General features: G+C 33.5%; 4 protein-coding genes and 1 long non-coding RNA gene across 7 annotated transcripts in view; 3 read left to right on the forward strand and 2 right to left on the reverse strand.

The window, feature by feature from the left end:
- Positions 1-863: 863 nt before the first annotated feature.
- On the reverse strand, positions 864-8,821 carry LOC123012012 (ankyrin repeat and LEM domain-containing protein 1-like). Its single transcript, XM_044409763.1, has 5 exons — positions 8,546-8,821; positions 4,903-5,306; positions 3,687-4,257; positions 3,404-3,627; positions 864-1,705 (listed from the first exon to the last, which is right to left on the reverse strand). Exons 1-5 carry the CDS (start codon positions 8,626-8,628, stop codon positions 1,074-1,076), a joined length of 1,914 nt encoding a protein of 637 aa, XP_044265698.1. The 5' UTR covers positions 8,629-8,821; the 3' UTR covers positions 864-1,073.
- On the forward strand, positions 8,372-9,012 carry LOC123012015. The gene is made up of 2 exons (XR_006413183.1): positions 8,372-8,517; positions 8,576-9,012. It is a non-coding gene; the product is annotated as an uncharacterized LOC123012015 (long non-coding RNA).
- Positions 9,013-9,607: 595 nt separating this feature from the next.
- Positions 9,608-15,085, reverse strand: LOC123012011 (inhibitor of Bruton tyrosine kinase). Of its 3 annotated transcripts, none has more exons than XM_044409757.1 (6): positions 14,970-15,085; positions 14,505-14,849; positions 14,037-14,458; positions 10,876-12,330; positions 9,843-10,799; positions 9,608-9,790 (listed from the first exon to the last, which is right to left on the reverse strand). In XM_044409757.1, the coding sequence occupies exons 2-6, from the start codon at positions 14,839-14,841 to the stop codon at positions 9,656-9,658; spliced, it is 3,306 nt and encodes a 1,101-aa protein (XP_044265692.1). In that variant the 5' UTR covers positions 14,842-14,849; positions 14,970-15,085; the 3' UTR covers positions 9,608-9,655. The 3 variants fall into 3 exon arrangements, with proteins under 3 accessions (XP_044265692.1, XP_044265696.1, XP_044265697.1); XM_044409761.1 differs by having other exon boundaries at positions 14,974-15,071; XM_044409762.1 differs by lacking the exon at positions 14,970-15,085 and having other exon boundaries at positions 14,037-14,468; positions 14,541-14,665.
- Positions 15,086-15,183: 98 nt separating this feature from the next.
- Positions 15,184-17,455, forward strand: LOC123012014 (vesicle transport protein USE1-like). Its single transcript, XM_044409765.1, has 5 exons — positions 15,184-15,202; positions 16,510-16,748; positions 16,797-16,921; positions 16,974-17,276; positions 17,329-17,455. The coding sequence occupies exons 2-5, from the start codon at positions 16,600-16,602 to the stop codon at positions 17,364-17,366; spliced, it is 615 nt and encodes a 204-aa protein (XP_044265700.1). The 5' UTR covers positions 15,184-15,202; positions 16,510-16,599; the 3' UTR covers positions 17,367-17,455.
- Positions 17,456-20,899: 3,444 nt separating this feature from the next.
- Positions 20,900-22,170, forward strand: part of LOC123011704 (receptor-type tyrosine-protein phosphatase kappa) — a 50,403-nt gene continuing 49,132 nt past the window's right edge. Inside the window, exon 1 of the mRNA XM_044409288.1 lies at positions 20,900-21,031. The gene's annotated coding sequence lies outside the window, so the exon portion shown is untranslated. The remainder of the gene's footprint in view (positions 21,032-22,170) is intronic.

Raw genomic sequence — 22,170 nt, forward strand, 5'->3', positions numbered from 1 at the left:
TACTTTTAGCCTTATTCTTAACTTTATTACTCAATATCTCAAAAACTATGCATCGTAGAGTATTCTAACTAGTTGAATCGTGTTCAGCGAGTAATTTTACGTCTAGAAAACCATATTTCAAGCGTTTTTTTTTATTAAATTGACTATTTTTACGATTTTACTACCGCTCATCTTCAAAAATTCAAAAAATTCGAAATTTTTTAAACTTGACCCAATGTCGTTTTATGCACTTATTTGAGTCTTTAGCACCCCTAGAAATGTAAAAAACGTTAAATAGATCAATTTTAAAGATAATTTTTTTTTTTGATTTTTGTAGAGATTTTGGTTGATTTTTGGCACCCGGAGTGGTCTAATACCAATAACTCCGGACTTATTAGAGATAACTTCTTATGTTTGGTACCGTTGGAAAGAAAATTTAATTTTCTATAATATACAAGATCAGTGTTCTACGATAAATAGTTATCGAGAAAATTTGTGATAAAGTAAAAAATATCAAAAATATAAATTCGACTATAACTTCAAAACTATGACGAATTTTTACTTTAAAAAATCGATTTTTATAAACTTCTCCCAACGTTTTATGAACTTTTTTAAGTCCCTAATAGTACAAAAAACATGATTTAGTTCAATTTTTTTTTAATTAAAATAAAAAAAAAACAAAAAAATTGAAATAAATACTTGACCTGTAAAAATTAGTTTAGCTTAATTATTAGTTCAAAGAACCGCGACATCGACCGTTCTTGAACTCTTGAAGGTAATTTGAAGCGATAAAATTTTTCTCGAACTAAATAATTCCAGAAAACTTTGTTTATTAATTCACTAATTGTATAATTGGGTGAGATAACAAGAAAACAAACACACAATTTATCAATATAGAAACTTTATTAACATGTGTAAATTTATTTAAAAAAAAAACTTAAGACAAAGTAAAATAGTAAAATTTTATTTGGGCAAGATATTTCCTATTAGACTAGACAAAAAATGATATAAATAAAACAAATAGTAGAAAAAAAAGTGTCAAACAAGTGATTTTCGTCAAATACTGAAAAATACTAGTCAAAAAACTGACAACCCTAATTAATATCCGCGGGACACAATTGCCTCTCCCCCTCATTGAGAAAAATCACCATTGCCTTGTAGAGTAGAAAAACCCCAAACTTGTCTTTCTCCCTCTGCCCCCAGGTCGCCACCACCCCATAGAAGTTCCCCCGATTCACATTACACAAATTCTCGATTTTGATCGCGTCGATCATCGCCGCCTCCCTGGTGTAGGCCTCCACGGGGATGCTATTCTGGAAGAGGTGCAAACACACCACCCCGCAATTATCCCTCCAGATATCGAGGATCTTCCCCAATTTGCGACACTCGGCGCCCCTCTGGCCCCCATTCCACAGATTCACGGCGTCGTAGAGATGGTCGTAGGGGCGCGCCCTCTTGCCCTTCCCCACGTAGAACACCGACGCGAGGAACGTCTCCCACACTTCGCGGGGCTTGAGGGACTCCGCCCTCAGGGGGAGATTGTTGGTGATGCGCGGGTCGAGGAGCAGGTAGGTGAAGGAGGACTTGTTGGTGCCCTCGCGCCACTTTTTCGAAGGGTCGGGGGCCGAGAATTGCCGAGTGAAGGCCTCGTCGAGGGTTTTGTACAAGGAGATGTTTTTCAACCAGTCGGGGTTTTTCAGGGTTTTCTCCAACTCGGAGGAGTAAACTGCAAGAATTGAGCGATTTTTAGGACGGAAATGGGCGAAAAAACGGAAAAATTGTAACATAACAAAAAATTCAAAATGACACTGACATGGCTGTCAATGTGTTGCCAACCTAACAAAGCAAAAATTTACGATTTTTGCAATTTTAATCAATCACCCGGTGTTAATATGGCAATAATTGTATTCAAAATCAATGTTTTTCATAATCTCATTTCTTTAACGCCTAATACATGACTTTGACATTTATCAAAATAATTCATACTTGTCAAAAATCATAATTTCATCAATCAATCAATTTTCATACTTCGGGAAACTACAAATTGGCTTACTTTTAATGTAATAAAAGTGGACAAAAATCCAAGATAAATAGTAAATTGAGGAATATAGTTGTCAAATGTTGCCAACGTAACAAATCGGGTACCACTAGACCAAAAATTGACGATTTTTGCAATTTTAACCAATCACTCTGTATTAATATAACAATAAAGAGTAATTAATTGTGTTCAAAATCAATATTTTTCATAATTTCATTTATTTAATACAGTTTTTTGGTGACAGACTATGACTTTGACATTTATCAAATTAATTTATACTTGTCAAAAATCATAATTTAATCAATCAATCGAAAACTGGCAAATTGGCTAACTTTTAATGTAATAAAATTTATAATTTTGTAAATTCGGTGACACGGCTGTCAAAGTTTAGCCAACCTAACAAATCGGGACCCACTAAATCAAAAATTAACGATTCTTGCAATTTTAACCAATCACCCTGTATTAATGTGACAATAAGAGTAATTCATTGTGTTCAAGGTCATTACTTTCCATAATTTTATGCAATTATTGCATAATACAGTTTTTTAGTGACAGGCTATGACTTTGACCAAAATAATTCATATGTCAAAAATCATAATTTAGTCAATTGTCAAACTTCAAACTACTTCAAAAAAGTTGGTTTTTTCATTTTTTAATCAAGAATTTGCATCAATGCGACAATAAAAACTAGTTATTATGGATTAATCAATTAATCCATACTTATCAAAAACCATAATTGATCAAGTTCTCTCTTCAAATGTTTAAAAAAAAAAAAGGAAAAATTGTTACAAAAAATTCAAAATTACAATGTCAACGTGTTGCCAACCTAACAAATCGGGCGTTACTACTAAACCAAAAATTAACGATTTTTGTAATTTTAACCAAACACCCTGTATTAATGTGACAATAATGAAGAGTTGATTGTGTTCAAGATCAATATTTTTCATAATCTCATTTATTTAACGCATAATAGTTTTTTAGTGACATTGACATTTACAAAAATAATTCACACTTGTCAAAAATCATAATTTCATCAATCAATTTTCATAATGAGAGAAACTGCAAATTGGCTGAATAACAGTAAATTGGGTGACACGGCTGTCAAAGTATTGCCAACCTAACAAATCGGGCCCCACTAAACCAAAAATTAACGATTCTCGTAATTTTACCCAGTCATCCTGTATTAATATGACAAGAAAGAGTAATTAATTGCATTTGACAGTTTTTTAATCCCAAGGTGACTAATTCATACTTGTCAAAAATCATAATTTTATCAATTTTGCCCTCGAAATACAGCAAAAACTGATTTTATGATTTCAATCAATCAATAAAAAGTTGTCAATTAATCCATACTTATCAAAAACCATAAATGATCAACTTTCATACCTCTTGCAACTGCCTTATTATCAACCGGATTGGCCACTGGTGGTACTTTCTTCAACTGTTTCAACTTCTTCAAATAGACCCTCCTTGTGGTGACCGTAATGGGCCCGGGATTGTACCCCAAACACGTCAATTCCCTCCTAATCGCCTCGGGATCATAATCCTCAAAATCAATTGTTTCCGGGAATGAATCCCTGGAGGAAACAAACGACTTGACACTCCCATCACTGCAACAAAAATCCATTTTTACACACACCAAACTGATAAGAAATTATCAGATAATCACCTCACAGGCGACTTCAAAAACCTCCTCTCGTACAAAACAATCCCTTCGGCCTCATCCACGTACTTATAAACCTCAGAAACGCTCACAAAACTCAAATCCTCACTACTAATCCCCTCCGACTTGGTCAAAACACTAATCTGACTTTTATTCTCCTCAAAATCGAAAATATTGCGTTCGAGGATCTCAGGGGAAGTACCTGAGACGTAATCACTAGTGGCGTCTATTGTTGTAACTCCGGTGATGTTGAGTGGGATTTTTTTGGGGGATTTCTTCCGGTAAACCTTCCGGAAAGCGATATTGCGATTGTTTAAGTGATTGTAACGCTCCTCGTCGGATTCTTTGAACGAATCGGTGTCGTCGTCATAACCGGAAGTGCTTCCGGTAGTGGGAGGGGTTGGAGTGGGGGAGGTTTGGACGTGGCTATTGAACCAATTGATTATGTACTCCTTTGAGTCGGCTTGGGGGAGTTCGTCCAATTTAGGGGAATTTTTATTAATACTGTTGGCAGGTTTGGACTCATTGATGAGTTCGTACTCCCCGATTGTACTACCATTGTTGACGACTATCTTATCTAAAGAAGAAAAAAAATATTGGAATAGTCGAGAAAACAAAACAAATTGAGCTAAATTTAGACGCAATTGCGGAATCAGTGTTTGTCTTTTCTTGCATTGTTTACAAGATTGCTATTTTTAGAATCAATTAATTACAAAATTGACAGTTATAGTGTGCTTAGAATTTTTGACAGTTTTGACATAAATTTTTTTGACAGTTTTGACACAATTTTCTTATCTTGGACTTATGGCTATCAAAGTGTTGCCAATGTAACAAATCGGGCTCCACTAGACCAAAAATTGTCGATTTTTGCAATTTTAACCAATCACGCTGTATTAATATAACAATAGAGTAATTAATTGTGTCCAAAATCGATATTTTTCACAATTGCATTTATTTAATACACTTTTTTCGTGACAAACTGAGTTTGACATTTACCAAAATAATTCATACCTGTCAAAAATCATCAAAACTTTGATTTATTTCATAAAAACTGAGCTAAATTTAGACGAAATTGCGTAATCAATGTTTGTCTTTTGTTAAATTGTTTACAAGATTGCTATTTTTAGAATCAATTAATTATAAAATTGACAGTTATAGTGTGCTTAGAATTTTTGACAGTTTTGACATATGACAAAAAATTTTTGACAGTTTTGACACTTACCCAATTTCAAGTTATAATTTTTGCAGTCTTCTTTCTCCTTGAATAAAACACCGGCCTTATCAGTGACGTAAGACTTGAGCAAAGTGTAGCATTCGGTGAATCCCTCATCTAGGGCGTAATGAAGAGCAGTCTTGTTGTTGCAATCTCGAATTTCGGGGTCTCCCCCGCAGTCCAAGAGGAGTTTGAGGATGTCATAGCGGCCCCAAGCGGCCGCTATGTGTACGGGGGTTAGACCGTCATCGGCACGAATATTGGGGTTTCCCCCGTTTTGGAGGAGGAGACTGACGACTGTCGATGCGAAATCTTGCGAATCGTTTCCGATGATTAAGTGAAATGGGGAGATTTTCACTTTGGGGAGGATTAAATTCGGGTCGGCGCCTCTTGATAACAGGGTTTTCACAGAACTGGAATTTTAGTGACATGTCAAAGTGGTGCCAACGTAACAAACCGAAAATTAATATGGCAATGATTGTGTTAATGACTTTGACATTTACCAAAATAATTCATACTTGTCAAAAATCATAATTTCATCAATCAATCAATCAATCAATTTTCATACTTCGTGAAACTACAAATTGACTTACTTTTAATGTAATAAAAGTGGACAAAAATCCAAGATAAATAGTAAATTGAGGAATATGGCTGCCAAAGTGTTGCCAACGTAATAAATCGGGCACCACTAGACCAAAAATTGACGATTTTTGCAATTTTAACCAATCACCCTGTATTAATATAACAATAAAAAGTAATTAATTGTGTTCAAAATCAATATTTTTCATAATTGCATTTATTTAATACACTTTTTTGGTGACAGACTATGATTTTGACATTTATCAAATTAATTCATACTTGTCAAAAATCATAATTTATTGAGAAATAAAAGTGACATGGTTGTCAAAGTGTTGCCAACCTAACAAATCGGGCCCCCCTAACCTAAAAATTAAAAAACGGGGTGTGTCTCAAATCCGGATAACGTTTTCATTGAACTGGAAAAATCAAATGACCTCAGACGAGTTATCACTTCCTGTGCCTGCTTTATTTACTATAAATTATGTTAAATTTTTACTTGTTTTACGATAACTGGAAAAAACTCGCTCAGTCCCGCCAAATGCGCAAGAATTGGCGTCTCAAATGATAACGATAAGAACATGAGTTACATACAACGTTTTATTGTCTCTTGTGACGTAAAAATTGCACTTTGAATCGCTCGAAATAACAAATTTTCAATTTTGAAAAAAGTTCACGGCCAACTATTTTTATTTCGGTACCACGAATTGTCGTGATGCTTTTTGCAAAAAAGCGATTTTATGACACATTTAAAGAGATAAATTTAGCCATTTACGATTTATTTATAGAATTATCGCAGTTTATAGTACTATACAATGACTTAATTATCACACACGTGACCTTGACACCGGGTTTGGAGCCGGAATCTAGCTACCTTTGCAATTTTCAAAAAAATTATCACATTTTTGGACTTCAACAAGTCTAGTGTGTTGCGTAAGCGGCGCCTTCTCTATCTTTTCAGATAACACAATGTTTACATTTTCGGAGAAAATGAAGACATTGCAGGACATCAGCGACTCATTTCGTGCTAATTTCACAGTTTTTTGCGATTAGAAGCGAAATTTATCAATCTGAAACGCAAATAATTGTTTAGAGCCGCTCTGTATATTAATTTGACAGGTTAATTTTGTAATTTTGACATTTTTGGTGATGTAAAAGTGGTTATTGGAACAAAATATGCAAGAATTTGTGATTTTTATTTTTTTACGAGTTATTTTAAACTCAAAATTGGAAATGTTTGAACCACTCTGTATATGAATTATTTGACATGTCAAAAAAAATGGTTGGCTGTGATTTTGACATTTTGAATATGTCTGGCTATAAAATGGTGTAAAAAGGTGATTTTGGAATAAAAAAGACAACAATTGACGTTTTTGTAACAATTTTGTGTTCAAATCAACGTATTTAATGTTTTTTCTCGAACTTTTCTGGAAAACGAGTGACATTTGACTTTGACATTTCATTTGACATTTGAATTTTTGCGTTAGAAAAATTAAATTGGTTTTGGAAACGACTTTTTGACGATAATTGTACAAAATTGTGGCCAAGATTTGGAAAAAATATTTTTTTTACAAGACTTTTGGTAAAAAAATCGTTTTGTGAAGACTACACTAACCATAGTGTGCTTTGGTTTTTATCTGTCAACAGTCATTTGTTTGCAAAAATCTTTTCTGAATAAAAATGAAGAAAAAACCGTTTTTTTGGCCCAGATCTGTGTTTTCCAAAACCGTAAGTACCAAAAGTGTTGATTTATTTAATTTTTTAGAAATTTGTCACTGAATTAATGACGAAATAAGTGTGCTTTGATGGAGTGACATTTGAGACATTTTCAAGGTTTAAAAAACTAAATTGTAGTTAAAAAGTGAGTTTCTGATAATTATTTTACAAAATGTGGCCAATTTTTGTTGCTTATGTAAAAATTTTCATGAAAAAACGCATTTTCCGAAGACAGTCAAGTGTGCTCTGTTAGTGACATTTTACCTGTCATTAGTCACTTGTCACTTAAAAAATCTCTGAAGAAAAATAAAAAATGTCATTTTTAGCTAAATTTCGTACAAAAGTGTAAAAACAAGCCCAAAATGCATGCAAAAATTGTTCTACGAGTCATCTGATACTCAAAATTGGAAATGTTTGAAGCCACTCTGTATATGAATTATTTGATATGTTAAAAAAATATTGTAGGCTGTGATTTTGACATTTTGAATAATTTTGACAATAAAATGGTATATAAAGGTGATTTTGGAATAAAATAGACAAGAAATGACATTTTTGCAACAATTTTGTGCTCAAATCAACGTATTTAATGTTTTTTCTCGAAGTTTTCTGGAAAACGAGTGACATTTGACTTTGACATTTTATTTAACATTTGAATTTTTTGCGTTAAAAAAATTAAATTAAACTTGAAAACGACTTTTTGACGATAATTGTACAAAATTGTGACCAAGATTTAGGAAAAAAACATTTTTTTACAAGAATTTTGGTAAAAAATCGTTTTGTGAAGACTACACTAACCATAGTGTGCTTTGATTTTTTATCTGTCAACAGTCATTTGTTTGAAAAAATCTTTTCTGAATAAAAATGAAGAAAAAAACCGTTTTTGGCCCAGATTTGTGTTTTCCAAAACCGTAAGTACCAAAAATGTTGATTTATTTAATTTTTTAGAAACTTGTCACTGAATTAATGACGAAATAAATGTGCTTTGATGGAGTGACATTTGAGACATTTTCAAGGGTTAAAATCTAAACTACACTTAGAAAGTGAGTTTCTGATAATTATTTTACAAAATGTGGCCAATTTTTGTTGCTTATGTAAAAATTTTGATCAAAAAAACGCATTTTACAAAGACAGTCAAGTGTGCTCTGTTTGTGACATTTTACCTGTCATTAGTGTCACTTGTCACCCCAAAATCCGCCACTGTCTTTGACAAAAAATGAAAAAATTCCACTTTTAGCTCAATTTGGTACAAAAAATCACCAAAAATGTGAAAAACCAGCCCAAATTGGATGATGCAATGAAGCAAGTTGTTGAGGAATTTTCTTCAGGAAATGGGTGAGAAACTCAAAAATTGAAAAAATACCTCAAATCGCAGTCTTCAATTGCGTCGTAGAGTCTTGAAGCCAGATAAATCTCATTAATGGTCCTGCCTCTATATATGCTCATTTTCACATAACCCACCCCCAAAAAGATGCTCTTTGGAAGAAGGAAAAACTGGAACACACTTCTAGCACAAAATTCGAAAAATCTCTGTGAGATTGTGTTTTTGTCTCGCGAATTTATCGACAAATCCGAGCGATAATTCACTTCTTTTACGATTCAAAATGTAAACATTTTTTGTAGGTTAGTTTTGGAGCTGCGCATGCGCAGTATTGGGGCCAATGGACCTCCATTTGCGATGATAATTCGAAAAACTCAGCAATTTATAAATAAAATATCAGCGGTCATCGATCACCGGATGTAAATCACAAGCTTTTCACTTAATTTAATTCAAAATAATTAATTTATTTTCAATAATTGCAAAAAACAAATTCCGTTTTGTTATTCTGACCTTGGTGTCATTTTATTTTTACTTATTTCTTATGTAAGAGGGGTAATTAGTTTATTTTTAGAGACCATAAAACTGGTTCATCATTATGCAATACATTTTTTTTTTCAAATAAGAAAAAAAAAAGATAAATTAACTCAATAAAAATCTGGTTTTGTTTAGATTAGATTCAAATTTGCCGTGAAATGTTGTTATCAGGAAGGACTTTTAAATTTGGTACACTTTCAGGGTTAAATTTTTATAATGCAATATTTTTTGAAAAAAATAATAGGAAAACATGTTTTCGCTTTCACGATTCGCAGAAATCGACAACAATTAGCGAAATTGAGACTTTATCTCCTAGTAACAATGATAAATTGTTTTTTAAGTGATATTTAATATTATCACACTTATTTAATTTTCAATACGCCTTAATTTCTTTAGGTTATCACAATTGGTGTATTTGGGAAAATTAATTATCAGTGTTGAGGAAAATCGTTGATTTGATGACGAAATGGACTTTAAACTTTTAGTTTAATCAATGCGCATTTATTAGATTTGCGCGCCAAATTTTGAGATGAATCGTCTTGTTGCTAGGCAATAAATAAGAGCGCCAAATTTAAAAACCAAATTTATTAAAATAAAATCCACAACTGTACAACAAAATCAAATTTTTACACCTGGGACCCAAATTGGGACCGCCACAGCCCCCATATTGACCCGTTCGACTGAAATAAATTCGTCGTTGATATTTTCCGTATTGTAGAATTTACAGAGTTCTTCAATCGCTTTATCTTCAATCTGAAACAGTTTTTTTTTTAATAATTAACAATAAAATACTCGTGCAACGCACTTGTGTATAAATCAGAGATTTACTTTTAATCTTGACTAGATTTTCCTTTTGTTTTTTTTCAGATGAGATAATTTCACTCATGCTGGTTTCCAAAGATGGCGGACTTCCGACCTCGCTGGTGATTTTCCAGGGATTTTTCGGTGGGGTGTTTTCCGACGAGAGTCGTTTTCTCTGTTTTTGGGAGATTTTCACAAACTTTTCGAATTTGTGGGGCGATTTTGAGGGGTTATAACCCGTCGGGGGGCTGTTCAAAAGTGGAAATTCGGAGTTTTTCACTAGTTTTGTGAATTGTGGCCGATAATCATCATTTTCCAATTTCCCTTCCGCCAATTTGATGGCTTTTAACCGACTAGGAATTTCCATATCGCCACTCTCTGGGGGCGAATCGGGAAATTGGATAAAATTCTCATCAAAGACAGTTTCTTTGACCGTTTTTGACTCGGTTTTGTGTCTCGAGCGTCGTTTTTGTGTCGTTTTTGCGACTTTTTCCATGGGGACGGGAAATGCCGCACTCACCGACACGATTTCCTCCTCCAAGGGGGCTGTCGAATATGGGGTTATGACCCGACACCAAATCCCCTCCTTCTCCTCGAAATAAAAATCGCTCAATTCCCTCAACAACGACTCATCTAAATCCTCAAAAACACGCAATTCCAACAAGGGGGTGACATTCGCAACGATGAATTTCAAACAACAATTTTTCAGTTTTTCACAATTGTAGATACTCGAAAATGTCAAAAATTGCACACAATTCCTCAAAGTCAAACATTTAAATAATAAAAATTCGCATTGCTCTTTCAATCTCCCTATAAATAATTGATCCGCCAAAATAATCAATTTAAATAAATGTTCTTGCTCCCGATTGGTCAAATATGAGAGTGTGTCGGTGTACAAATACTCCAATAATGCCTCGGCGATGCCTCGTGCACACGGTAGTGTGATTACCGTCGTTTCCGTCTGAAAAATTCAAATTTACCGCGCGTTGCTACGTAAATAGACACATAGCAACGGCGTTCTGATTGGTCCAACTTACCCCGCGCCATCTTGTCGAAAATAAATTGCTAAAATAGTCGCTTTGTGCCGCCAAAATGCATTTATGCGCTTTCAATTGTTTTCCATCGGTGCACTTGATTGTGACGTCACTGAATTCAACCAATGACGTTTTATCGAATTGTGGGGGTTTTCTGACGACTTTTTTGTGACATTTTCGTCGAATTGTGTATTTTTGCATTTCGTAATCGGCTAAAATCGTACAAAGGTCAGAACAGCCGAATTTTTTCGCCATTTCGTGTAACATCCGGATAGGGTTTTTAATTCTATTAGGTTGGCTTGTTTTTGCGGCCATTTTGTCGTCATTTTCACACAAGACTTTGAGTTTTTCGGGGCATTCCCCACATTTTAACAAATCGCAATCCCCCACGTAAACATAAGTTAGAAATTGCTCGAAAATGAGCGAGTTGTAGCCCCCCTCCAACTTGATTGTTTTGTCGCCATCTATGAGCAATTTCTCGAAGTAGGGACTTTTTGAGGCTAGAATAAAACGATGTGCGGGGAAGTACCGCCGATCCACGTGCAAAACAACATCATGCAAATCGTCATTTTCTTGGCACTCTTGTAACAAAATACCCAAATTGGTTCTCATCTGCGACTCCATTATTAGCGGGGTTTCAAACCGTTTATATGGTGGCACTTGAATGACACAAAAATCGTGACCTTTGACATCACTCGTAATGAAAATCGCACGATGAATGCGCGGGAATTTCAAAAGTTTGATGGAAATGCAATCCTCACGGTCGAGAAACTTGTGAAATGCACTTTTCTCAATTGTCGGTAATACAGTTTTCTTTTTCTTTGTTGGTTTAATCGTGCCTTGGAATGCCTCACCGTCTTTTGTTACAAACAAAAGACCGTTATTATTGATTGTCATTTGTTTAACAACGATTGGCCGATTTAGTGAATAAATACACCGATTTAGTTGCGGTACAGATTCCTGCCATACCAACACATTTCCAGTGTTTGTCAATGCGGCAACTTTCAATTCACGATTCGGCTCTGTTGACAATTCTTTGCTTAAATTCGTGTTTAATTTCCCGCCAAAAATACTGACTTGAATGATGTTTAATTGTCTTGAGGCGATTTTGCGACATTGGTACTCGTGTAAAACATAGATGTCGCCCTTTTTCGTGTAGATTGAAATCGCACCATCGCTGGAATCCACTGCAGCGATTTCGGTTTCAGTTAAATTGAGAATTCCTACAGGTTTTGGTGACGTGATGTAATTGTCATCGGGGCGCATTTTATGGCCCAATTGGCCGGCATTGAGCCCCCATGTGTAGAGACATTTGGGCCCCCATGCGACAGAGTGGTAACGACCAGCGCACACGTGTCGCACGTGCTCTAAATGCTTGACGGGGGTTGGTACGAGGATTTGAGACGGTGGGGGGCGCAGCCCGAGCACTCGATGTGTGTTCAACCCGCAGGAATAGAGCTGCAACATTTGGAAAAAAAATGAATTTTTTTGATATTAGTAGGCTGTGATTTGGACATTTTGAAGAATTTTGGCAATAAAATGATATAAAAAGGTGATTTTGGAATAAAACAGACAACAAATGACGGTTTTGCAACAATTTTGTGTTCAAATCAGCGTTTTTTCTCAAAAGTTTCTGGAAAAAAAGTGACATTTGATTTTGACATTTCATTTGACATTTGAATTTTTGCGTTAAAAAAATTAAATTGGTCTTGGAAACGACTTTTTGACGATAATTGTACAAAAGTGTGGTCAAGATTTGGAAAAAATATTTTTTTTTTACACGAATTTTGGTAAAAAAATCGTTTTGTGAAGACTACACTAACCATAGAGTGCTTTGGTTTTTTATCTGTCAACAGTCATTTGTTTCAAAAAATCTTTTCTGAATAAAAATGAAGAAAAAACAGTTTTTTGGCCCAGATTTGTGTTTTCCAAAAACGTAAGTACTAAAAGTGTTGATTTATTTAATTTTTTAGAAATTCGTCACTGAATTAATCACGAAATAAGTGTGCTTTGATGGAGTGACATTTGAGACATTTTCAAGGGTTAAAAAACTAAACTACAGTTGAAAAGTGAGATTCTGATAATTATTTTACAAAATGTGACCAATTTTTAGTTTATGTAAAAATTTTGATTAAAAAACTTATTTTCCAAAGACAGTCAAGTGTGCTCTGTTAGTGACATTTTACCTGTCATTAGTTACTTGTCACTTAAAAAAATCTCTGAAGAAAAACGAAAAAAATGTTATTTTTAGCTAAATTTCGTACAAAAGTGTGAAAATAAGCCCAAATTACATGCAAAAATTGTTCTACGAGTTATTTGATACTCAAAATTGGAAATGTTTGAAGCCACTCTGTATATGAATTATTTGACATGTTAGAAAAAATGTAGGCTGTGATTTTGACATTTTGACAATAAAATGGTATAAAAAGATGATTTTGGAATAAAACAGACAACAATTGACGTTTTTGCAACAATTTTGTGTTCAAATCAACGTATTTAATGTTTTTTCTCGAACTTTTCTGGAAAACGAGTGACATTTGACTTTGACATTTCATTTGACATTTGAATTTTTGCGGTAAAAAAATTAAATTGGTCTTGGAAACGACTTTTTGACGATAATTGTACAAAACTGTGGCCAAGATTTGGAAAAAACATTTTTTTACAAGAATTTTGGTAAAAAATCGTTTTGTGAAGACTACACTAACCATAGTGTGCTTTGGTTTTTTATCTGTCAACAATCATTTGTTTCAAAAAAAACTTTTCTGAACAAAAATGAAGAAAAAACCGTTTTTTTTTTGGCCCAGATTTTTGTTTTCCAAAACCGTAAGTACCAAAAGTCTTTATTTATTCAATTTTTTAGAAATATGTCACTGAATTAATGACGAAATAAGTGTGCTTTGATGGAGTCACATTTGAGACATTTTCAAGGGTTAAAAAACTAAATTGTAGTTAAAAAATGAGTTTCTGATAATTATTTTACGAAATGTCGCCAATTTTTGTAGTTTATGTAAAAATTTTGATTAAAAAAATCATTTTCCAAAGACAGTCAAGTGTGCTCTGTTAGTGACATTTTACCTGTTATTAGTGTCAATTATCACCCCAAAATCCGACACAATTTTAAAGAAAAATTTCAAAAATTTCAATTTTTGGGCCCCCTTACTCACATTGCTATCAGAACCCAAAAAAACGCTATGGTCCCTAGAAATGGCCACATCTAGACACGTGACAGGTTCATGGTTTTGTGGAAAAGCGACCATTTCGGGTACCACAACCGTCCGTTGGTTCCCAAGCCCCAGCCTCCCCCCTTGTCCATGTCCACAGGCGTACACCAGCCCCCCTGACGTCACAATAACACTGTGAAACTTCTCACAGACGACTTTCCTCACACTTTCCTCGGGATACTTCTTATGGAAGACATCGAGGAGTTCGGGGGTGGAGCGCGACTGTTGCGACCCCAAAGAGTTGTTGCAATTGGCGCCCCAGGCGTACAATTCGCCGCTGTGTGCCCCCTCGGGGGCATGCCCGTCGAGCATGGCATGATCGAGGACTGTGAGACTGTTGGAGTCCTGGAGCGTGGTGTTGGCCCCTGAAACCCCCTGTGAGAATTTTGATTTAGGGGGGCTGTCTAGTACCTAGTTTGATGAGCTCGACCGCGACGTGGATTTTACCGTAAAAGATGCTCCTGTGCAAGGGGGTGAAGCCCGATTCGTCGTCTCTAGCGTTGATATTTGCGTGTCGGTTTTGGATTAACCATTTGACGAGCTCGATTCTTCCACAGGAGGCGGCGACGTGGAGCGCTGTGCGCCCCAGGGAGTCTCTCACCGATTCACAACAACAGCAAATGTGGCTCAAGTAGGAACAGAGGTCGAAATCGGAGACACAACGACGTGAAATCGCAGCGGTGATTATGTCCCCATGTTGGGTGGATTTGCAACGATCGGTGCAGTCGGGGGCCTCGTCCTGACCCATACCTGTCTCTAAAAAAATTACATATGTTTTAGTTTTGTTGTGAAATTTTATAATTACGTAACAAGGGGTGATTTTGCACGATATGGGGCCCTAATGAGACTCTAAGACTTGCAAATGTAACTACTTACCTACCCGATGCGAATTAAATGCGAAAAATGCATAAATTGTTTAAGTTTTGACAAGTCAATGACGTTTGTTGTTGATTCAAGGTTAGGTTTTTGACAGATGACATTGTAATTATTTTTTTAACGAAATTAGTTTATTTTGGTGTTTTTGCGGTTTTAGTTTAACAATGGGGGCAAAAAACCGGCTTAAATGATACATAAAACGATACAGTTTTGTATAATTTGACGAAATTGGGGTTGGTTTTTTGTTACATAACCACACTTTTTTTTACCTTGAATTTCAATTTCTTTCTCAATTCGGTTACAAGTAAAAAGCAAATAATTAATTAGAGTGATTTTTGGGGCGTTTTTCCTCACGCATGTGTTTTTGTTAAAAATTCAAAATTTTTAAAAATATTGGTGTTAAGTTTTTGACAATTGACATTATTTTTTTTCAAGGTTTTTTAATTTTACTAATTCAAATTGATAAAAGGGGTACCAAAACGACTCTAAATGATCCGAAAAATTGCTCAATTCCCATTACATAATTAGTTTGGGGGGGTAGGGGTCAAGTTACTCTAAACATAACCTAAGTTTTATCTGTCAAAGACATTTAGATTATTTTTTTATGAAATTCGATTATTTTGGTGATTTTGCGGTTTTAGTTCAACAATGGGGGCAAAAAACCGCCTTAAATGATTCATAAAACGTTACAGTTTGTATAATTTGACGAAATTGGGGTTTGTTACATAACCATACTTTTTTTAATTTGATTTTCAATTTCTTTCTCAATTCGTTTACAAATAAAAAGCAAATAATTGATTAGAGTGATTTTTGGGGCGTTTTTCCTCACGCATGTGTTTTTATTAATAATTCAAAATTTTGAAAAAATGTGGGGTTAGTTTTTTGACAATTGTCATTTTTTTTCAAGGATTTTTATTTTACTAATTCAAATTGATAAAAGGGGTATCAAAATGACTTTAAATGATCCGAAAAATTGTCCAATTTGCATTATATAATTAGTTTGGGGGGTAGGGGTCAAGTTACTCTAAACATAACCTAACATTTATCTGTCAAAGACATTTTAGATTATTTTTTTACGAAATTCGTTTATTTTGGCGTTTTTTGCGGTTTTAGTTCAACAATGGGGGCAAAAAACCGGCTTAAATGATTCATAAAACGATACAGTTTGTACAATTTGACGAAATTGGGGTTGGTTTTTTTTGTTACATAACCACACTTTTTTTACCTTGAATTTCAATTCCTTTCTCAATTCGTTTACAAATAAAAAGCAAATAATTAATTAGCGTGATTTTTGGGGCGTTTTTCCTCACGCATGTTTTTATTAATAATTCCAAATTTTGAAAAAAATGTGGGGTTAGGTTTTTGACAATTGACATTAATTTTTTTCAAGGTTTTTTATTTTACTAATTCAAATTGATAAAAGGGGTACTAAAACAACTTTAAATGACCCGAAAAATTGTCCAATTTGCATTACACAATTAGTTTGGGGGGTAGGGGTCAAATTCCTCTGTACATAACCCCACTTTTATCTGTCAAATAGCCACTAAACACGTCGATATTATTGAAATGAAGTGATTGAGCGAAAGTTTGTCTTAATTTTTACGAAAAAGTGCGTATTTTTGTGTCTCAAATGGGGCTATCACGCCAGGAGGTGAACTTGCGCCGTCTTTTGGCCAAATGCGAGCTCATGTGCAAAAGCAAGCAAAAAGACGACGACCGTATGCCCAAATACGTGGAAAGTCTCGAAGACATGTACCAGGAAGTGAAAAAAACGTCAGAGTAAGTGGCCCCAAAAACCCCCAAATTTCACTAAACGGAGACTTTAAGCCCCAACTACGAGTTTCTTTTGGTGTACCAGGGCCGTATCGCGGCCATTAAGGCCGAATTGGGGATCACCACTAGTAAATATCCGCCGGAAAACGACACCGAATTGCTTCGGAAGAGTCTCCTAGGTCTGTGGTGCCCCCTTATTGGCCCCATTTACGGTAATTGTGAAGCTTGCAGGTGTGAGACACCGCAACGTCCCCGAAACGAGCGATTTGAACCAAGTTTTGAACTTCCACGAGGGTTTGCAACAGAAAATCACCGATGATATGCTCATTTTGACCAAGAATTTGAAAGAACAGTCGGAATTAGCCAACAAAATTATTAAAAAAGACACCGAAGTTGTCTCAAGATCGACACAACTCACTGATCAAAATTACACGAAACTGAGTTCTGAGTCAAATAAATTAGCTGAGCACTCGAAACGGGCCTGGAAATGTTGGATGTGGATCATGTTGCTCATTGTCCTAGTGGTTTTTATAAGTAAATTACCAACACAACGAAATTTTTTCCCCTAATTAAAGTGTTGTTCCAGATATGGTCTTGTTTATGAAAGTAATGAAGAAAAAATAAATTATGATTGCAACTTTTTAAATTAAATCAGTTTTGTTTATTAATTTTATTAAACAGTTTCGTAAATAAATTACATTTTATTGAATTTAGAAAATTCTTAAATATCACTTGTTACCTCCTTCTCTCTTCCCAGTTATTTGTAACAAATTTTCATTTAAATAATAGTTAGAAAAATAATAATAAATAACACAAGTGCAAGAAATTTCACCATATTTTTTAATTAAAAATTAACACGTGTATTGTGTGTTGCCTATAGGCGAGGCGTTTGTGACAGCAAATTGCCTTGAAACGCGGAAATTTATTAATCAATCATATTTTATGGGCATTAAAATTGAATGAACTTCATTTAAAGTTGCTTTGAACCGTTTTTGCATCAAAAACATTTTTTCTCTTGTAATTAGATTCGTATAGGAACACCCTGGAGAGCTTTCCGAAGATGAAAGGAAAGCGACTAGAGAACAACAAAGACGTTTTATTATTACATCAAAATGGAATTTGTGATCGAACACTTTGGGGGATGACTAGAGGAGGGTTTTTGGGTCATTTTTGACTTAATTAGTGAATAGTATATTATATCACAAGGTGGAGTTTTTGGGTCATTTTTGACATAATTAGTTAATAGTATATTATATTACAAGATGGAGGGGAGATTTTTCTAGCCAAAGTAATTGATTAGAATTTTTTCTACCGGGTTTTATATAATATTTTCTACACTACTAGCACTTGGTAGTATTGTTTTATTCTTATCGTAAATGAGGTTATGTCCAGCGTTGCCAGGTCTGGTTTTTCGAATTTTTTGAAAAATTTTGTAGAAACCGACTAAGGATTTACAAAAAAGTTTGTCTAAACATTGAAAAAAATAAATAAATTGATGTTATTTTGATTATTTCTCTCAATTTAACTTAATTTTGAGCAAAATTAAGTCAGAAATAAGCCAAAAAAACATAAAATTTTGTCGAGAATGCTTTGTTTTTCACTAAGGTCTCATTTTTTTTGCATTTTTTAAAACAATGTAAAAAAACAACCAAGTTGAAAATTATATTGTTTTTGCATTTTTCGAGTGTTTTAGAAGGTTTTTCGACAAGAAACGCAAAATTTCATTAAAAACTGTTATCTTTGTGTTTCGTTAAAAAAATACTAAATTAAAGAGAAATGATTGTTATTTTGTTTATTTTGATTTAATTGGTTTTTGAGCAAAATTAAGTCTAAAATAAGCCGACAAACCACAAAATTTCGTCAAAAATGCTTGTTTTTGTACCAAAATGTCAACAAATTATGTCAAAAAATGTATTATTTGTGTATTTTAGCATGTTTTTTATGTTAAAATAACATAAAAAATGCAAAGAAAAGAGAAAAAGTGTTAAAAATTGCTCCACTATACTATAGTTTTTCCTCATAACCTCATTTGTTTTTTTGACAGTTTTGACAAAGACAGAAAAATTAGAGATGGGGTTATTCTGATGGTTTTAATGAGGAATTTAAGTCTTTTTTGTTTGATTTTGTCATTTTGATTATTTCTCTCGATTTAACTTAATTTTGAGCAAAATTAAGTCAGAAATAAGCCAAAAAAGCATAAAATTTGGTCGAGAATGCTTTGTTTTTTACTAAGATCTCAATTTTTCACAAAATTATGCTAAAACAAACAAACAAACCAAAAAATTACCAAAATGGGTAAAAATACTGTTATTTTTGTGTTTCGTTAAAAAAATTACAAAATTAAAGAGAAATTATAAATTAATGTTATTTTGTTTATTTTGATTTAACTAGTTTTTGGGCTAATTAAGTCTTGTCTTTGCATTTTTCAAGCATTTTAGAAAATTTTTCGGCAAGAAGCGCAATCATTTTGTAAAATTTCGTTAAAAGCAAAGCAAAAATTCTACAAAATAGGCAAAAATAATGATATTTTTGCTTTTTTAAGTACTTAAGTATAAAGCTAAAAAATCATATTTTTTTTAAAACAGGCTGAAAAATACAAAATTAAATCAAAGTTAATCTTATTTTGTTTATTTAAATTTAGTTGTTGAGCAAAATTAAGTCTAAACTAAGCCGAGAAACCACAAACTTTCGTCAAAAATGCTTGTTTTTGTACTAAAATGTCAACAAATTAGGTCAAAAATTGTATTATTTGTGCATTTTAGCATGTTTTTTATCCAAAAATTACAGAATTTGTCATTTTTTCGACATTTTTGGAAAGACCTGAATTGTAATCTTGTAATATGGTGAAAATAAGGATCTGGTGACTTTTAATTTTTTGAGCTGGGAAAATCATGAAATATTTGTTAAAATAAGTAAAATAACATAAAAAAATGCAAAGAAAAGAGAAAAAGTGTTAAAAATTGCTCCACTACTGTAGCTTTTCCTCATAACCTCATTTATTTTTTTGACAGTTTTGACAAGACAGAAGCATTAGAGATGGGGTTATTCTGATGGTTTTAATGAGGAAGTTTAAGTCTTCTTTGTTTGATTTTGTCATTTTGATTATTTCTCTCTATTTAACTTAATTTTGAGCAAAATTAAAACAGAAATAATCCAAAAAAACATAAAATTTGGCCGAGAATGCTTTGGTTTTTCACTAAGATTTCAATTTTTCCACAAGATTTAAAAAAAAAACATATAAGTTGGAAATTATAGTGGTTTTGCATTTTTCGAGTGTTTTAGTAGGTTTTTCGACAAGAAATGCAATTATTTCGCAAAATTTCCTTAAAAACAAGCCAAAAAATTACCAAAACAGGTAAAAAATACTGTTATTTTTGTGTTTCTTTAAAAAAAAAAACAAAGGAAATAGAAATTAATGTTATTTTGTTTATTTTGATTTAATTGGTTTTTGAGTAAAATTAAGTCAAAAATAAGCCGAAAAACCACAAAATTTCGTCAAAAATGCTTGTTTTTGTACTAAAATGTCAACAAATTAAGTCAAAAATTGTATTATTTGTGTACTTTAGCACGTTTTTTACCCAAAAATTACAGAATTTGTCATTTTTCCATACTTTTGGAAAGACCTGAANACCTGAATTATGTGGTGAAAATAAGGATCTGGTGACTTTTATTTCTTTGAGTTGGCAAAATCATGAAATATTTGTTAAAATAAGTAAAATAACATAAAAAATGCAAAGAAATGAGAAAAAATGTTAAAAATTGTCCCACTACTGTAGTTTTTCCTCATAACCTCATTTGTTTTTTGACAGTTTTGACAAAGACAGAAGAATTAGAGATGGGGTTATTCTGATGGTTTTAATGAGAAAGTTTAAGTCTTTTTTATTTGATTTCGTTATTTTGTAGTTTTGTATAGTTTTAAATAGTCAGTATTATTGCCCTAGGAGGGAAAAGCAACTTCCCAACCTCTCGACAAACTAAATAATAATACTTTTTATAACAAGTGGTGAAAAAAGCAGAATTTTCCGCTTACAAAAGCAAATCCGGAAGCGTCTCCAAGAGCCTTCCCATTGTGTTAATTGGCGTCGCGGCGCTGAGGTACCTAGAAATTCCCGATATAACCACGTACTTGAACAGCTGATCGGCAGCGACGCCTGCCAGACGACGCCAGTGTGTGCGTCGCGACGCTCAAACACACACGCGTCGAACGTCCGGAGAAAGCACGTGTTTTTTTTCTCTCACTTGAAACGCGAGTGATTTTCTAGTGTGTCCAGTGGTCGGAAAAACATTAAGTGAGTAGAATTGGGGTTTTGAGAGGAAAATGCGGTGTTGATGTTGGGGGAAAATCACAGAAATTGCGGCGAAATGAAAAGTTTTTTTTAACCAATTTTCTCAAAGTGGAATATTGCATCTCAATTTTTATTAAAATTTAAATGAAACGAAATCACATTTCTGATGACATGAAATGTTAATTGTGTAATAAATAGTTTATGATTATGCTTGTAGGGAATAATTTTACGATAAAACTGTTTACTATTATTGGGAAATATTAAGACAGTCTTAAAGCTTTATTTGTTATTTTATGAAGTTGTAATAACCTGAAAATGATAATAATTTTGATTAAAAATGGAAAACTACGAGAAAATTTTTATGTACTTCGCTGCGCCACCACGCCCCCGGCAGTGTACAAAAATTTTTTAAAACGCGAATTCTCCGGTCAAAAAATTTGATATTTGACTATTTTTACGATTTTACCACCGCTCACCTTCAAAAACTCAAAAAATTCAAAATTTTTGAAACTTGACCCAATGTCGTTTTATGCACGTATTTGAGTCCTTAAGACCTCTAGGAATGTATAAAACGTAAAATAAATCAATTTTAAAGATAAATTTTTTTTTGATTCTTGTTGAGATTTTGGTCGATTTTTGGCACCCGGAGCGCTCTATTGGCAATAACTCCGGACTTATTGGCAACAATCCCTTATATTTAGTACCGTTGGAAAGAGAATTTAATTTTCTATCATATATTAAAAAGTTCAGTGCTCTACGATGAATAGTTATCGAGAAAATTTCTGATAAAGTCAAAAATATCGAAAATTTAAATCCGACTATAACTTCAAAACTACTACGAATTTTACAGTTTTCTTGACGCCAATCGATTCCCCGGAACATTTTACATAGGTTTACGTCAAAATGTTACGTCATTGAGACACAGTTTTGCCGCAATTTACAAAATAAAAAAAACGAAAAAATTGTTAACACCCCCCCCTTAAAAACTAGTGTTTTTGAACATGTCTCAGATTCAATTTAAACCTATCTTATCCGATAGATTTTGACGCGCTAATTACGAATTTCCCAATTATTTTGCGCTATCTCTTTTAGTTTCGCCGTAATCGGCGTTTAAAAATTCAAATTTTTTTTGCGAGATATCG

This window comes from Tribolium madens, unplaced genomic scaffold, assembly GCF_015345945.1.
Source record: "Tribolium madens isolate multiple individuals breed KSU strain unplaced genomic scaffold, Tmad_KSU_1.1 Scaffold_91;HRSCAF=231;Tcas5.2_LG7, whole genome shotgun sequence".
Lineage (NCBI taxonomy): Eukaryota > Metazoa > Arthropoda > Insecta > Coleoptera > Tenebrionidae > Tribolium > Tribolium madens.

Excerpts from the sequence above, each read along its gene's own strand:
- LOC123012012 (XM_044409763.1), bottom strand. The coding sequence starts at position 8,628 with ATGAGCATATATAGAGGCAGGACCATTAATGAGATTTATCTGGCTTCA. Across the intron at positions 5,307-8,545 it reads ATTGAAGACTGCGATTTGAG|TTCTGTGAAAACCCTGTTAT; the intron begins GTATTTTTTCAA and ends CTAAAATTCCAG. Across the intron at positions 3,628-3,686 it reads TTTTTGAAGTCGCCTGTGAG|TGATGGGAGTGTCAAGTCGT; the intron begins GTGATTATCTGA and ends TTTTTGTTGCAG.
- LOC123012014 (XM_044409765.1), top strand. The coding sequence starts at position 16,600 with ATGGGGCTATCACGCCAGGAGGTGAACTTGCGCCGTCTTTTGGCCAAA. Across the intron at positions 16,922-16,973 it reads GCTTCGGAAGAGTCTCCTAG|GTGTGAGACACCGCAACGTC; the intron begins GTCTGTGGTGCC and ends TGAAGCTTGCAG. Across the intron at positions 17,277-17,328 it reads TGTCCTAGTGGTTTTTATAA|ATATGGTCTTGTTTATGAAA; the intron begins GTAAATTACCAA and ends GTGTTGTTCCAG.
- LOC123012011 (XM_044409757.1), bottom strand. The coding sequence starts at position 14,841 with ATGGGTCAGGACGAGGCCCCCGACTGCACCGATCGTTGCAAATCCACC. Across the intron at positions 14,459-14,504 it reads GGTCGAGCTCATCAAACTAG|GGGCCAACACCACGCTCCAG; the intron begins GTACTAGACAGC and ends AGGGGGTTTCAG. Across the intron at positions 12,331-14,036 it reads TTTTGGGTTCTGATAGCAAT|CTCTATTCCTGCGGGTTGAA; the intron begins GTGAGTAAGGGG and ends CAAATGTTGCAG.